Genomic DNA, 15,605 nt, shown 5'->3' on the forward strand with positions numbered 1-15,605 from the left:
AGGGAACAGCAGCGAGTGCCCCCCACCTGGGAACGCGGAGGATGACACGGTCTGCCTGGATCTGGGCAAGTGCAAGGACGGGAAGTGCATCCCCTTCTGCGAGCGCGAGCAGCAGCTGGAGTCCTGCGCCTGCAATGGTGAGCTCCAGAGAGGGCCGCGCACCTGGTCAGTGCCTGCGGGCAGGAGGGCAGGGCCACACGTGCCCAGCAGCGGCAACAGCAGCAGGAGAGGAGCTAGGAGACACGAGGCACGGGCGAACAGCAGGGCTGAGCCCTCCCACCTTTCCTCCGGTTCCTGTGGGCTCTGAGGGGCCTGGGGACAGAGGGGACTCCGGGCAGCGGACTTTTGGTGGAGGGAGTGACAGTGTAGGAGGGCAGCTCAGAGGAGAGCACTGCTGGCACACTGTGAGTGACGGCTGAGTGTGGGACAGGCTCCCGGTGCCCTGAGGAGTGAAGCCCGGAGAGGATCTGCCGCTGCTTTCTCTGTTGGGATTGACATGGGCCTATGTTGCACTACTGCTGTGGTCTCTGGCCTTTGTGCCAGCCCCTGGTGCCATCCTGGCTGGTCTGGGGAGGGTGCAGCCACACGGGGGGTGCAGGGTGAAGGCTCGTGGGAAAGGAGTGCCCTGGGGTCTGAGCGGAGGGCGAGACAGACTTTCTGAGTGAAGCCGTTTTAACCTAGTGGCCTCTGGGACTGCGAGGGCCAAGGACTGCAAGCTCCAGCTGCCCCTTGGGGAAAACATGGCCATATGGGTGTGGTGTCTGCCACACACATGCACACACTGGAGACCGAGCCCAGGGCCTCCCACAGCTGAGGCAGTGTGAAGGGAACAGAAGCTGAAAGCTCAGTGTGGTCAGGGAGTGGAGGGGCGGCAGCCGGCAGGACTCCAGCGTCGGTCTGTGCCGTCCCTTTCAGAAACCGACAACTCCTGCAAGGTGTGCTGCCGGGACCCGTCTGGCCGGTGTGTGCCTTACGTTGACGCTGAGCAGAAGAACTTATTTTTGAGGAAAGGGAAGCCGTGTACAGTAGGCTTCTGCGACATGAACGTGAGTACCGCTGCAGGGGTGGTGGCTTCCGTAATAGGCCGATGGTGCAGGTGGCCAGGGATCTCAGGTCACTGGAGGTCAGGGATTGGGCAGACCTGGTGGCCGCGCCCCAGCAGTGGGTCCTGATTGTCTCAGAGTTGTTCTGGTTGTGGCTCGGGAGCAGGTGCTGACTAGGACAGATGGCCTACGTCCCGCCCTTGGCTCCACTTACGGCATGAGCGAGGCTTAGGCCCCTCAGGGCACCAGGCCCTGCCTTCCCTGTCCTCCCAGGGTAGGTGACGAGCCAAGGAACCTCGAGGCTGTCCCCCTGATGGAAGTCCATTCATGGATGGCTAACCAGGAGTGTCCGGGCCAGGACATCAGCTTCCTGGGCCTTCTACACAGATCACTGCCACCTGAGTTTCAGTGACACTTGCCCTGCCCATCATTTTTACAGTGGCACTGTTTCTAAATGCATTTTCTTGCATTCTCTTCAAGGGCAAATGTGAGAAACGAGTACAGGACATGATCGAGCGGTTCTGGGACTTCATTGACCAGCTGAGCATCAACACATTTGGTAGGTGACTCCCCCACGGTCCCTGGGACTCGAGCCTGACACAAAGTGCGGTCAGGTCAGTGCGCCTGTCCCATAGCAGACAGTGCCCAGGCTGTTTCTGCCGTGAAACAGCTGTGCTGGCTGGGCTGAAATTGCTTCACAGTAGGTCTGAGGGATATAGTGGGCATGTAGATTCTATATGCTCGTGAATCTAGAATCAGGCATCTGAATCTTGTTTGAAGAAGTTGTTTGATGGTGAGCCGAAGATTTTGCAGAACCAAGAGACAGTATATCCAAGAGCCTGTCATCTATAGAGCTTAGTCACAAAAAGTGCTGCTATCTAGGTAACAGAGCCACTGCTTTCTTGCGTAGCTGCTACTGGTAGTGGCTTTCTTGGGTGTGGCCAGTCCCTGGGAGTGGGCTTGGCTGCTTCTCTGAAGGTGAGGGTATGGGGAGATGGGCGGGCTGAGGAGGAGGCCGGTGCATCCTCCCTACCACGCAGCACATCCAGCTGGAAGCTTCCAGGAGCACTTTGCTGTACCTTTGTCAGGCGCTTGGTAGGGACACTTACTGTTTGGCATTGTCCACAGGGAAATTTTTAGCAGACAACATCGTGGGGTCCGTCCTGGTTTTCTCCTTGCTGTTCTGGATTCCCTTCAGCATTCTTGTCCATTGTGTGGTAAGTCCCGTTTTGAGCATTCAGACCTTTGATTACAACTGCAAGCAACCCCAACTGTGTAATCTTCAGAAAAGGTAAAGCTCGTCCTGTTTCCAGTGACATCGTTTGGTGTAAGCCTTGGCAGCTGAGCTGATGGTCTTTTACTCTAATAAATGAGGACGTTCGTGCTTGCACGTGCAGGAGACCATTTCACTGGGTCTGAGCGACTTACTTCTGACACTGCCCCGCCCCCCCCATCTCAGCTTTACTGTGCAGGGCATTCTGACCCTTCTTGTTCTATCCAGGCGAGTTAGCAGCTGTAAGTTGAACTGGGATTTGTCTAACGCACTCCAGGTGTTTTGTGAATTTGAGGCCCCCCAAGTTTCCTTACAAACCCTACAGCACATACATCAAGTCCCCGTCTGTGGGGATCACCTTGCATCTGTGGGAATGGGGGTCTGTGCTCTAGGGAGGAGACCACGCTAGGTTTCCAGCATCACTGTCTAAAGCTCTTCCCGGGCACTCCTGCGGCCCCGAGCCTCTCACCCCCCAGCCCCTCCTCGGGGTGCAGGAGGTGGCTTCGGCTGAGCACAGAGGTCATGCAGGGACAGGCTGAAGTGTTAAGGGACCCTACATGTGTTCGCAGCACACCTGGAGGGCAGTGGCAGCCAGGCTGGAAGGAAGCCCCTGTGTTCTTGTTTCTCCCTTGCCCTCGGCCACCAGATGGGCTCTGCTACAGGCGGAAATGTGCAGGAATTGAGGCCATTCCTCCAGCAGCTCGGGCTCTGTGCAACAGCTGAGCAGTGTGGGAGTTTGGGGGCATTTGGAGGCCAGGGGTGAGGACACACGCAGCCCCTACCCTGCCGTGCAGCATCTTGGGGTGCCGGCCTTCACGTTGCCCACACATGGAGGCCCTCAGTATCCTCTGGTCCTCGATGTCCTTTAAAGAAAACCACCCCCGCTGCCTCTGCCAGACTGAATGCAGTAACTCAGCCTGGGGCTTTGTTCACCTCTAGCCACCCACCCTGCTATCTCCAGTTTTTTCTCTTTGGAGCTGAAGGTCACACCCAGTCTCTTCCCCAAGCCGCACACCAGCCCAGGCACCTACTTCCTTCTCCCGTCAGGCTGAGTTTGTACTCGGCTTTCAAAGAGCAGCCACTGCTGAGGCATCTGTGGGCATGAGCTGACTCCCACTGTTCCTTCCCTGCAGGATAAGAAGCTGGATAAGCAGTATGAGTCTCTGTCCCTGTTCCACCCCAGCGTGAGTACACCCTGTAAAGCTGTTTCAGGTGCACCGAGTCCCTGTCAGCCGAGGCCTGAGCCCCGGCCTCAGTGCCATGCAGCACAGAGGTCTGGTCGGCGGGGCACGCTGGGCTGCGGGCTCCTGTGCTGGCCCCATCCCTCGGGGGTGACTGATTCTGCATGGAGTTGCTGAGTTCGAGCTCTCAGGGCCCTGAGCTGCTTCCTGGGTTGGATGGGGCGCACTCAGCACTTTGCTTAGCTCAGAGCTGTGTGGCGGGCAAGGGTGGAGCGTGAGGATCACAGGTCCATCTTCCCTTCTTTCGTTCCCGCCACTGCAGAACGTGGAGATGCTGAGCAGCATGGACTCGGCCTCTGTGCGCATCATCAAGCCTTTCCCCGCCCCCCAGACCCCAGGCCGCCTGCAGCCACTGCCCCCAGGCCCCGTGATGCTGCCCGTGTCTGCCGCCCTGAAGCTGGAGCACCAGAGGATGGACACAATCCAGGAGGACCCCACGCCGACTCTCATGCGGACTCCCACACGGACGAGGACGGCCTCGCATGCGGACGAGGACGGCCTGGACAAGGACCCGTTCCCCACCAGTAGCACGGCTGCCAAGTCCTTCGAGGACCTCACAGACCACCCGGCCACCCGGAGCGAGAAGGCAGCGTCCTTCAGGCTCCAGCGGCAGAGCCGCGTGGACAGCAAGGAGACGGAGTGCTAGTGCTGGCCCTGGCGCTGCCGTGCGCACGTGTGACCTGAGCTCAGCGTCTCGTGTGAGGGCCCAGGGGGACGAGGAAGCGGCCCGGGGATGCAGGCCCTGTGCTCACCCTCGTTGATCCACAGTGGAGAGGGCTGTGGCCACGTGGGCGGTCAGGGTCTCGCCTGGAGCACAGTCACCTTTCCCACAGATAACCGCGCTGAGGGTGGAGAGCCAGGCGCTTTCTACACTGTAGTGACCCGACTGTCAGCATCTGCAGTCATTTGGGAGGACAACTGGAACTTTTTTTTTTTTTTTGCCTTCAGGGACAGGAAAGGAGATAAACCTGGTTATTCCTTATCTCCATCCACACTGTCCCTTTGTTTCCTGGTATTCCCTGAAGCTTTTCAGAGCAGGGAAAATCTGACCTGAGAACTAACTTGTCTGTGTCCCTTCCTGACTGAAGCCAGCCCTGCCTGGGTAGGAGGACCGCAGCTACAGCCAGGATTACGAGGCTCGGCCAGCCCCATGCAGACCACAGCTCGCTGGTGGTTTCCTGTGTGTATCCTCACTGCTGCCTGCCCACTCCGGGACCTCACCGTGGGGCCCCTGCACTTAGCCCCAGCCCTTTTAAAGTTTTGAGATCACCCAGACTGGGCTCCACCTTGGGATGCGCCTGCCTCCCAGACCCCCCCCGCCCGGCTCCTAAACTTGTTCAGCATGGGAGTGGACAGCATGAGCAGGGATAGCTCGCCGGGACAGCCCGCGAGACTCACTGCAGCAGCCAGCCCATGACCCGCACCACTCGGGGAGAGCGGCGGGCATGAGCCGCATCCCGCGCTCTGTGGAGGCTGCTGCTCTCTGGGAACCCCAGGGCGCTTCCCAGGCCGAGTTGGGAACGCAGAGGGTGACTGACCAAACCTGTGCCGTGAGCGCCTTTCTCCCCAGGCCCTGTACTACGCAGATGTTACACTAATACTTGAACTTGTACCTTGTGGTATTCGCCCACGATACTATTTTAGTTACACTTTCAGAATCTGACAAGTTGAGTGGGGCGTGTGTATGTGTGACAACTGTCAGCAGAATGGAAGAAAAACATTTTTTATAAAAACAACTCTTTACCTTTTGTGCCATTTCCAGGATTAACAGTCTGCTCAGGGTGTTCTGGAGCGATGGTACTGACGATACCTGTATAATCAATAAACCTGAATATCATGACAGAACGGACCGAGTCCAAGGCTTCCCTGAGTGGCCCTGCGCGTTTATTACCAGGGGTGGCGCTGTGAAGTGTCTGGGATCCAGGGCCAGGAGCGCTGGCTGGGCTTGGCACAATGGGGCAGTCGGCCTCCCTGGGCTGTGCCCTCAGCCTGGCGCTGAGCGGCTCAGGTGGCAGACGAGTGGCCACCCTGCCCCAGCAGGCTGCACTCAGGGTTCGCCTCGGCCACGTCCTTCCAGTACGGGAGCAGCAGAGGCAGGCCAGACACCTTCTTCTCCACCAGGGGCCAGAGGTGTGAGAACACGAAGTTGTTCCCCTCTGGTGACAGGTGGAGTCCGTCTGATAGGTAGGCGGAGAGGTCCTGTGGGGATGGAGCGCGGTCAGGGGTATGGGTTGGAACCCAGGGCTTTTAGACTGAGCGCCAGCCCCGGGCCTGTTTCAGTTCTCATTTTCGAGACGCGGTCTCGCCAAGTCACCTAAGCTGCCCAGGCCGGTGCGCCTCCAGCCTCAGCCTCCCACATTGCCGGGCCACAGGCGAGTGCTGCCATGCCCCGCTGGCACATGGTTTCCTAAACGCTAATGTCCCCGTGTGGCCCTGCCACAGGGAGCTCCCCAGCCCCAAGGCTCCAGAGATTTCTAGGACGCTGCCTGCAGGTTCTGGGGTCCAGTGCAACAGGACCGTCCTCTAGTACAGTCTCAACACCCCCCGGGCAGGTCTGCCACAGACCAGACCAAAGGCCACACAGCGGGCAGCACTGCAGCACGCAGGGTGCCTCAGCCCAGCTCCCCCGAGGAAGGCCCGGCCGGAGCGACCTGGACAGCGCCCCGCAGGCTGAGGCTCGGGCAGCTCGGGCTGTGGTGGTGAAGAGCATGAGCTGGGGCGTGAGTCCCCCGTCACAGGACGGTGGCCGGAGTGGAAGGCGTCGCCTGCCCACCCTGACCTCCAGCCGCCTGTGGTGTCACCAGGTCACGGCTGGATGGGACGGGACCTGTGGCACAGCTGTTCTCCCTGAGGCGGCGCCCTCAGGCCCATGTGGCCGTCATTGCCCACGGGACCGGACCTGAGCGCCGCAGCCCTGCACGCAGGGGCCGAGCCATACGCTGCCTGAACCCGCCGCTTTGCCAGTGGCGTTTAAATCTTCCCCACTTCTGCTAGGAAAGCCATCCCACTTGTGCCATCCACCCTTCCTGCCTTCTCGGTGGGACACCGGTCCCTGGGAGAGCCCTGCGCTGCTCGGCTTGGGCAGGCAAGTCCCCCTACCTGGTCGTCCTTTTGCATCAGGGTCCACAGGTCGAGGACATCCGTCCCGCAGTCGTGGGCCACCTGTGCACACGCCCTGGCGTATTCGCCGGTCACTGAGTTCCGGCGGTTCAGCCTGTGACCTGCAGGCACAACAGCAGATGGCAGTGCTGGACTGCGGGCCCTGGCCATGGGTGTCACAGGCCAGGGGTGGGCACAGCTCTGTGCAGTCAGCAGAGGCCACAGGACCAAGGTGCAGGCAGGGGCAGCAACGAGCAGCCGCGGTGACCAGGCAGGGCATGGGAGCAGGGAAGCGGCCCGGGGTGTTGGTGCATGGCCAGCCAGGCGGGATGGAGACCTCGGATCCCGGGAACTGTCGCCTCACAGCTGTGGGACGGAGACTTCAGGCTCCACAGGATGACAGCACCCACCCAACTGCAAGCAAGGGCGACAGACTCAACTCTGGGAGTGGAGCACGGAGCGTGCTTCCGCACAGGAAGGAGCCAGCCACCAAGCCTGGAGCAGGCTGTGGCATCAGCGCGACACCTCGGGTGGGGGTGAGGTGGCCCAGCTGCGTGGCGGGGGTGAGAAACATGGCTGGCCATGAAGGTGGCCCTCATCCAGAGCCCTGTCCTGCACATGCCTCCAGATGCCAGGACCAGCGAGGGCAGCAGAGATGCAGGTGAGGGTGGAAATCAGCCCCATGTGACTCCCTGGGCCAGCTGGTGCCCCCTCCTGCCCAGTTCGGGGGGTGTCGCTGGCCTCTTGGAGCCTGGCAGCTATACAGGTCAGCAGATGCCAGGTTAGGGGTCCAGTCTTGGCCAAAGCCAGAACAAATCCCCTTGTTTTCTGAGACTGGCCTCAGCCTCCCGAGTGCTGGGAATCCTGTCTCAGTACGGTGTAAGGGAGCGGTGTCTCCACTTCCGCCGAACGCAGACAAAGCAGCAGGGCCCACAGCAGCTCCCATCCTGTCTCCCCAGGCCCCACCAGGCCCCACTGCGCGTCTCACCCTGCGCCACGCACTCCTCCTCCCAGGCGGCCTCCCACAGTGGGGGTGGCGTGACCAGGACGACACGGCTCTCGGTGACGCCCACGGAGTGCAGGTACCGCACCATGGCGCTCAGGTTGGCCGTGTACTCCTCCAGGGGGACGTGCTGCCTGGGGTTCTCGTCTGCGGGGACACAGGGTGTCACGGGCGGCACTGTAAGCAGGAGCACACGCTTACGCGCACGCAGCGGTGGCATCACTGGGGACGTGCTGTGGGCCACCGACAGACACAGTACATGTCCCCTAACTAAAACAGCTCCCAGTGCCGCAGACCCAGAGGCCCCGGCCCCACCAGGGCCCCAACTGCCAGTCACGGCCCACAGGACACTGGCCCGGGCCGAACCTGGAGGGAGCCCAGGAGCTGGGCCGTGACCCTGCAGGAAGCCCTGACCTGTCTGCTCCCGTCTCATGGTGAGGCACCACTGCAAGTGTGAGCCCAGCCTGGGCATTTTACCAAGACTGTCTCAAAATTTAAAAACAAAACAAGGCAGGAGGAGAGCTGCAAGTTCCAGGGGAGCTGGGCTTCACATTCACAGAGAGTTTAAGACCAGCCTGATCTGTACAGTGAGACACTGTCTCAAAAAAATAAAGTAAAACAAAAACAAAACCTGAGGCTGACGAGAGGTGGCTGTGAAAATGAGCCAGTGAAGAGCAAGCAGCAGGCACCCTCTGCAGACCTGGTGCCACCGCCCTTCCTGCCTCCAGGGGGCGGGAGGTGCAGTCAGGCTCTGTCCTGAGCCTCTCTGCAAACCTCCGGACAACACTGCGCCGGCCTCCCTGTGGGCCTTGCGTGTGTCCTGCCTCTGCCCACGGCATCACGAAGACGTGGAGGACTTCGGCCCCACCGGCGGCTGTCCCAGCAGCCACCTGCTCTGACTGCAGGCAGAGCTGCTCCCGCGTGGCTTTCCCACCCACCATGTCCTGGTCCAGTGGCCGAGTGGCTTCCTGGGGACCCCGGTTCTGCCACCAGTGACGGAAGAGCCCCTTCCTTCCACCATGACCTGGTTGGCTGGGCACTGCTTAGGGCTGCTTTCCTGATTCACTCAAAAATCAAAATTCCTAGTTTTTTTTTAGAACCACTTATCAAAAATTCCTAGTTTTAATTTGCTTTTGCGGGGCCAGCTGAAGTTGTCCACATTTTCAATTGTATCAGCTGTTCATTTCTTCCCTTGGTGAAGTCAGTTTGTGTCTTTTGTTTTTCTACTGGAGTTAGTTTTTTTTTATGTTGACTGCTATACTAGTGGATAATCGTTTTCTACCCATAGTTTTCAAGTATTTTCCTTAATGAGTCATTTTCCTTTTTAAAAGTATTTTGTTTCCCTTTAGATTTTTGAGACAGGGTCTCTACGTAGTCCAGGCTGGCCTTGAACTTGGGGCGATCTGCCTCAGCCTCCTGGGTGCTAGGATTACAGGTATGCTCCACAGCACCCAGCTTTTTCACAAGTTCTTTTTTCCCCTGGTACTGGGGATGGAACTCAGGACCTTTCGCTTGTGAGGCAGGTGTGGCACCACTGAGCTAAATCCCCGGCCCTACAACTTTTTGACCTAAATTTTGTTCTTTGTGGTGCTATGGCTTGAACCTAACCACTGAGCTACACCACCAGCCCCGATATAGGCTATTTTAATTATTTCATAAACCAGTTTTTCCTCTGCAACTTCCTCCACTGCTTTTAAGTTTAGAAAGTATTTGTCCTTGCCTTATATTGGATAAAAATTCACCAGAGTTGCTCTTTTGTTTTCACAGGTTTGGGTACAAACTGTAAATTTTTTCCCAGTGACTCCTTGGTCTGCAACAGCTGCACTGCACTTGTTTTCGTGCTGGGTACGCGGATTCCTTGTCCGGCCACCGCTGCTGTCCCTTCATCTCCTGCCCACCCGAGGCGGCCCTCAGTGCCCGCGGGGCCTAGCAGACCCAGCCACTCAGGGACACTGGTGGGGCACACAACGTTCTGAAAGCTGCCTGGCTTCCCAAAGCCAAGGCTGACTTTTCTCATTTCCATCACCACTCAGAGGACTGAAGAGGTGTGAGGCCAGCACTCTGGGAAGCCGAGGCAGGAGGATCGGAAGTCCGAGCCTAGTCTAGACAACTTGGCAAGACCTTGTCTCCAAATAAAAAGGGGCTGGGGTGTAGCTCAATGCTAAGGCCTTGGCTTCTGTCCCCAGGATCGACAAAAAAGGAGCGAGGCCTGCTCCTCTGACGCTGGCACACTGGCCCGAGACCCCGGCTCCTCTGCCACACCCACTGACCATACCCGAGACTCCAGGGACCCAGCGTGCCAAGAGGGGCTGGGGACAAACTGCCTCACACCCAGGAGAAAGCAAATGCAGGCCTGCACCCAGCAGGGCTTGAGGGAGAGATGCAGCCTGGCTTGGGCTGCCAAGAAGCCACCTCGAGCTGGAGCTGGGGACTGCGACGTGCCCTCACCTCTCAGAGAGCTGTCATTGGCGCCAAAGAAAATGGTCACCACTGCAGGGCTGTCCCTGCTCCCCACCAATCTCGGAAGGATGATTTTGGCCCAGCGGGTGTTGTAACCGGAAAATCCACGATTCAGAACATCGCATTTTCTGAAATGAGAAATTGTGACAAGATGAGCCGTGAGCAGAGCCGCTTCCCGTGTGGCCGCCTTTGGGGAGGGAGGGAGTACTCCGTGCTGCCGACTTCTGCAGGCCACTTTCCCAGAGGAGGGGGCGCTTTCACAACCGAGCCTGCAATGGGTGGACATGGATCTGAGCAAGTACGGTAGCTAGAAAATCACTAAGAAGCTGAGACTCACTAGACAGGGTGGCGCATGTCACTCAGGAGGCTGAGGCACGGGGATCATCTGGAATTCGAGGCCAGCCTGGACTACGCAGTTAGTTCCTGAACTATACAGACCTTTAATGAGATTCATACGCTGTATTTCAGTTTACACTGATTCCTTATCAGATATTTATTTATGAAACAGACTCTTGAGATGGAGCCAGATCAGCCTTGAACTATGTAGCCCAGACTGGCCTCGAACTCTGGACCCTCTTGCTTCAGCCTCCCACATACTAGGATGACAGGCGTGTAGCACCATGCCCAGAACTTTCCTTTTTAAGTAGTTTGGGGGGGGGGACCATATGCTCCTATCATCTCAGCTCTCTGGGAGGCTGAAGCAGGAGGATCCAGAGTCCAAGGCCAGCCTGGCTACACAACAACTTTGAGACCTGTCTCAAGAATGCCAGGGCCGGGATGCAACTTAGTACAGTATGTGCTCGGTCCCCAGCATCCACACATGCATCCAAGTTGGAGCTGCTTCCTCGGGCAGTTGTGTAGCAGGGAAGCCACAGGTTTGGCCCCACAGAAGCCGCGTCCTTTCTGTGGAGCAGCAGGGATGACAGGCATGCACCACTACGCCCAGCAAGACCATGTGTGAGGTGACACTTCCGGTGTCACTGGGCTGCAATCCCACACTTCATTCCGCGTTCCCAAACTCACAGGAAGACAGTGAGGCCACCACACCAGGGTCGGTGTGGGACTGAGGGGACTGAGGAGCTGGTGACCTCAGACCTTGGCCGCGTCTTGGCTCACCTAAGGGGCTCCGGCTGTGGCGTCAGTCCCGGCACCTGGGAAGTGGTGACAGGTTCGTCCTGGTCCTACGGCGGGAAAGGCGATGCCGCCGCTACCAGCCGATGGGCACCTCTGTCACCACACTGGGTCCAGGTTTCTCAAGGATCGAGCGTGCCATTCTACCCCTAAGGGATCCCATTCACTTCTCCGACTCTGAACTTAAGTGTATACACAGTTTTCTTTCCCTGAACTCCTAATTTAAATCTAAGCACAGCAAGAACTGGGAAAAGGCGCTCTGGCCAGGACAGGAGGCTCCTCGGACGCCTGTGCTGTGTCTGCCTCGGGGGCCGCAAAGCCCTTTGGCTGAACGCCACTCCCAGCCTTTCTCTGGCGCTAAACACCCACCGCCTGGGGAGGCCAGGCGGGCGAAGGGGAGAATCACCCCAAAACGTCTCACCTGACCAGTCTGTCAGCCAGCGCCGCTCCCCAGCCACCCTGCTGGAAAGAAAACTGAAGAAAGGAGAGCGTTACTTCCCCTCAAGCGCCAGGGCCAGCTCTGCCTTCCCGACCTCGGACTACCTGCAGAGGTCACCTGGGGACCTGAGCTTCACCTTCGAGGGCGAAAATAAAGCTCTTCCTTCTCCAACTAGACTGAAGCCCAGCACCTGCCCTTTACAGAGACCTAACGTGGCTCACCAGGTATCTAGAGAAGCTACTTCAAGAGAACCAGCAGAGCATGATGGTGCACATCTGTAAGCCCAGCTACTCAGGAGGTGGAGGCAGGAGGATGGCAAATTCCAAACCAGTCCAGGCAACTTAGCAAGACTCTGTCTCAAAATAAAGAAGGCCTGGGAATACTGCCTGGTGGGAAAGCATTTGTCCAGTAGGGGCACAGCACCAAAAATCAAAACAAAAACTAAAAATTCTACTACATCCAAGAGTTTAAATGAACTGTGTTCCACCCCTGCTTATAGCGGCACAATTTATAATAGCTAAATCTTGGAAATAACTCAAATCAATGAATAAAGATGTGGGTTTGGGCCGGGGTTGTAGCTCAGTGGTACCACACCTGCCTGGCAAGCACAAAGTCCTGAGTTCGATTCCTGGTTCGGAAGTGGGGGGGGAAGCTGTGGGGTTTTTTACAATGGAGTGCTACTCTGCCATAAAAAAGGATGAGCTTGGACATTACTAGCTAAATGGACGGACCTTGAGACTATACTCTTAAGTGAAATACACTGGAAATACATGTTAAAAACTTCATTGTCGGGCTGGGGATTTAGCTCTGTGGTTCTGCTGCCTGCTTTGAAGCACAAGGTCCCAAGTTCAATCCCTACTACCAAACAAAACAAAACAAAACACCTCATTGTTGGGCCAGGGATTTAGGTCAGTGGCACCCTGCCTGCCTTGCAAGTGCAAGGTCCTGAGTTTGATCCCAGGTACCAGGGGAAAACAAAACAAAACAACAAAAAACCAAAAAACATCATTGTTTCTCTGGTGTGAGAAACTGAAAGTGGAAATAAGGTCCAAAATGTACACTAGATATTGTGAAATGGGAAGAAAATGTTCAAATGTGAAGGGGAACAAGGGGGGAGGGGGAAAGAAGGCATGAGAAAAAAGAACAGAAGGAAAGAACAGAAACAAAGCTTTTGTGAATAAGGAGGGGGAGTGAGGTGGAAGGGAGAACAGAAAAAAAGCTGCAGGCAGGATACGTACAGGACAAATTCCCTATGATGAATGTTACCAGTGTGTATACTTAAAATGTACCAATGTTTTGCCTCAAAAACAAAAAATGAAGTCGATGCTACACCTCCACCGCTGAAAGAAATACGGAAAACCACTGCTATATTGATTACATAACTCAGTGTAAACATTTTTTTTTAGACATTTCTTGATACACTTCACATGGAACTTGAAAAGCTCCTAGTGTTCCTCATGCTTAAAATAATGTTGCATATACAAAAGAATCTGGTTTAGAATGTTGTGTCTGAAAGTTAGAAACAGAAAACTAGAAGAAAGGAATTTATCTTCCTTTAGAATTATTTTCTACTCAAATTGGTGAAAGGATCTTTTTCTTTTTTGCAGAACTGGAGATTGAACCCAGGGCCTTCAGAATGAGCTACATCCCCAGCCCTTCTTTAAATTTTGAGACAAAGTCTCCCTAAATTGCCCAAGCTGGGCTCAAACTTGCAATCCTCCTGCCTCGGCCTCCAGAGTGCTACGATTGCAGGTGTGCGCCACAGCTCCCGCTTCTACTTTATTCTTGAATGCATTTTATTTTCAAGATCAGTCATTTATCATCGCCCTACTGGTTCAAAGCGGTCTCTGCCTGCAACGGGCTGCAAGACAACTGCAGGAGAGACCCTCCCGGCAGCGCCGTGAGCGCAGGCGACGCTCGCAGGCCAGGGCGGGTACCCGGGGCGCGGCGCGGGGGATGGCTTGAGTGTGGAGCCGGACTGCGCGGAGCTGGGGGATCAGAGGGCCGCCGAGGCGCCAGGAGGCCTTGGCCGAGCTGGCCGAGCGTCCGGGTACCTGAGTGATGGAATCTCCGAAGAGCAACACGCGAGGCCAGAACAAAGGGATCCCGCCGGCCGCGCCAGGAGCCAACGCCATCCTGCCGCGCTCGGACCGGATATCCGGTGGTCAGAGCGGGCCCTGGCGTGGAAAGGCGCCTGCGCAGTGGGACACGCCTGCAGCTCTCTTCCCGCTTCTGTGGCGCCCTGGTCAACGAGGCGTCGTGACTGTCCCCCACTTTCCAAAAGTCGTGGCCTCTTGGAAACTTTCTGGGCTACTAGGTGTAGCTCGGCCTCTTGCACTCTTCCGGAAGTACCGAGGCCCTTATAGGAAGCCAGATATGGTAGTGCACACTTGTAATCCCTGCACCCTGGGAGGCGGAGACAGGAGGATCACAAATTTAAGCTCAACCTGGGCAGTTTAGTGACTTAGCGAGATCCTGATTTAAAATGAAATTAAAACAGTGTCGGGGATTTAGCTCAGTGGTGCAGCCGTCTGCCTCGCAAACACGAGGTCCTGAGTTTGATCTCTGGTACCAAAAAATAAAAAAAACAAAAAAAAGAAATTAAAACAAAAAATACCACGGGCTGGGGACTTAGCTCGCTGCAAAGGCTCTGGGTTCAAGCCTCAGTACATCAACAAACTGGTCTCCACTCTTGGGGTGGGCCAGTCCGAGGAAGGGTCCTCCAGCTTCGTATTTTCCTTGGGAAGGGCAGGCCTGGCCCTGCTTTCTTCCCAGGGAAGGCTTTTTCCTGTAAATCCGTGCTTCGGTACTGACTTCCATTACGGAAGCAGGCGGCCCCACTCCTGCCACCTGGGAACCAGGCAGGGGTGTCTGACATGAACCAAGGCAAAAGGCACCTTGGGCACAAGGGACAAACTCCTGGGTCTTTATTAGCCAGTTCCTCATTGAAAGCGTGACTTCTGCTTCGCGAGGCAGGCAGGTGCACAGGGAAACCAAGTTCACCTCCTGGGTGACAGATGCCCGCAGGTGACCACGGCAAAGTGTCCCCTTCCTCCAGCCCTGGTCCAACCCTCAGCTCTCCACAGGCAGGGCGGGCAGCCCCAGCCACCTGCCCGGTGTCCCCCTTTCTGGCCCAAGTCCCCCACTCAGGACCTCGATTCTGGTGGTCACCCCTCTCGTCACCATAACCCTCCGTGGAGGTGCCCCCTGACCTACAAAACCAGGCCAGGGCTGAGACAGTGACTGATAGAACTGAGCCCACCACAGCACCCCAGAAACATGGTCCTCGTCTTACCCTGTCCCCGGTGCCTGCCAGCTGCTCAAGCGGAGTCCTCTCCTCTTACTTCTGGTTGAAGTGTGTGGTGTAAATTCCTTCAGTCTGGCTTTTTGAGACAAGGTCTCGCTATGTAATCCAGGCAGTCCTTGAACTGTATGGCCCAGGCCAGCCTTTATCTTGGGGCGATCCTCCTGCCTCACCCTCCCAGGTGCTGTGATTACAGGCACGTGCCACCACGCCTTGTTATAAATTCATACCTTTGATCTCCATCGTCGCTGAAACAAAACCCATGCTGGCCAGTGACATCTGGGACAATCAAGCTCTAGGTGGAGTCTGGGACTGCTGTGGCCAGGGCAGGCAGCTGCTGTGAGGCAGGGCCAGGCCTGTGGGCTCCAGCGCAAGCCTGGGGCCTCTCAAGGCAGAGCTCATTAGGAGCCTCACTCGGCCCCTGCTCGTGTTGCTGGGCTGTAGCACCGAGGTGATTCCAGTTGGCAGCTGCAGCCTGCGGTCAAGCTCCAGGAGCTGGCACCAAACCAGGGGGACAGAGACTTGGTGGGCTCAGGGGCACTGGCATGTGCGTGTCCAAGGAACTTCACGGGCTTTTCCTCCCAATACCAAGGATTGAACTCAGAACATCCA

The 15,605-nt window shown here is 56.8% G+C and overlaps 2 protein-coding genes across 11 annotated transcripts in view; one reads left to right on the plus strand and one right to left on the minus strand.

Annotated features, from left to right (window-relative positions):
- Adam17 (ADAM metallopeptidase domain 17) overlaps positions 1-5,402 on the plus strand; it is a 42,391-nt gene extending 36,989 nt beyond the window's left edge. For all 4 annotated transcript variants that reach the window (XM_013069472.3, XM_013069471.3, XM_087199729.1 and 1 more), the window contains 6 exons: positions 3-137; positions 916-1,046; positions 1,524-1,602; positions 2,172-2,260; positions 3,450-3,500; positions 3,820-5,402. In XM_013069472.3, the coding sequence (XP_012924926.2) occupies positions 3-137; positions 916-1,046; positions 1,524-1,602; positions 2,172-2,260; positions 3,450-3,500; positions 3,820-4,203 (869 nt within the window). In that variant the 3' untranslated portion in view covers positions 4,204-5,402. The remainder of the gene's footprint in view (positions 1-2; positions 138-915; positions 1,047-1,523; positions 1,603-2,171; positions 2,261-3,449; positions 3,501-3,819) is intronic.
- On the minus strand, positions 5,297-15,046 carry Iah1 (isoamyl acetate hydrolyzing esterase 1 (putative)). 7 transcript variants are annotated; one of them, XR_015446768.1, is made up of 8 exons: positions 14,985-15,045; positions 13,744-14,095; positions 11,672-11,724; positions 10,108-10,247; positions 7,645-7,806; positions 6,657-6,778; positions 5,449-5,756; positions 5,297-5,367 (listed from the first exon to the last, which is right to left on the minus strand). XR_015446768.1 is itself a non-coding variant. In XM_004875244.3 (7 exons), exons 2-7 carry the CDS (start codon positions 13,822-13,824, stop codon positions 5,562-5,564), a joined length of 753 nt encoding a protein of 250 aa, XP_004875301.1. In that variant the 5' UTR covers positions 13,825-14,095; positions 14,985-15,046; the 3' UTR covers positions 5,420-5,561. The 7 variants fall into 7 exon arrangements, 4 of the variants coding, with proteins under 4 accessions (XP_004875301.1, XP_021108138.1, XP_021108140.1 ...); XR_002392238.2 differs by having other exon boundaries at positions 7,645-7,836; XM_004875244.3 differs by lacking the exon at positions 5,297-5,367 and having other exon boundaries at positions 5,420-5,756; positions 14,985-15,046.
- Positions 15,047-15,605: the final 559 nt, after the last annotated feature.

This window comes from Heterocephalus glaber, unplaced genomic scaffold (assembly GCF_053883595.1).
Source record: "Heterocephalus glaber isolate CG9 unplaced genomic scaffold, H.glaber_assembly_v1.0 deba00001724, whole genome shotgun sequence".
Classification (NCBI taxonomy): domain Eukaryota; kingdom Metazoa; phylum Chordata; class Mammalia; order Rodentia; family Bathyergidae; genus Heterocephalus; species Heterocephalus glaber.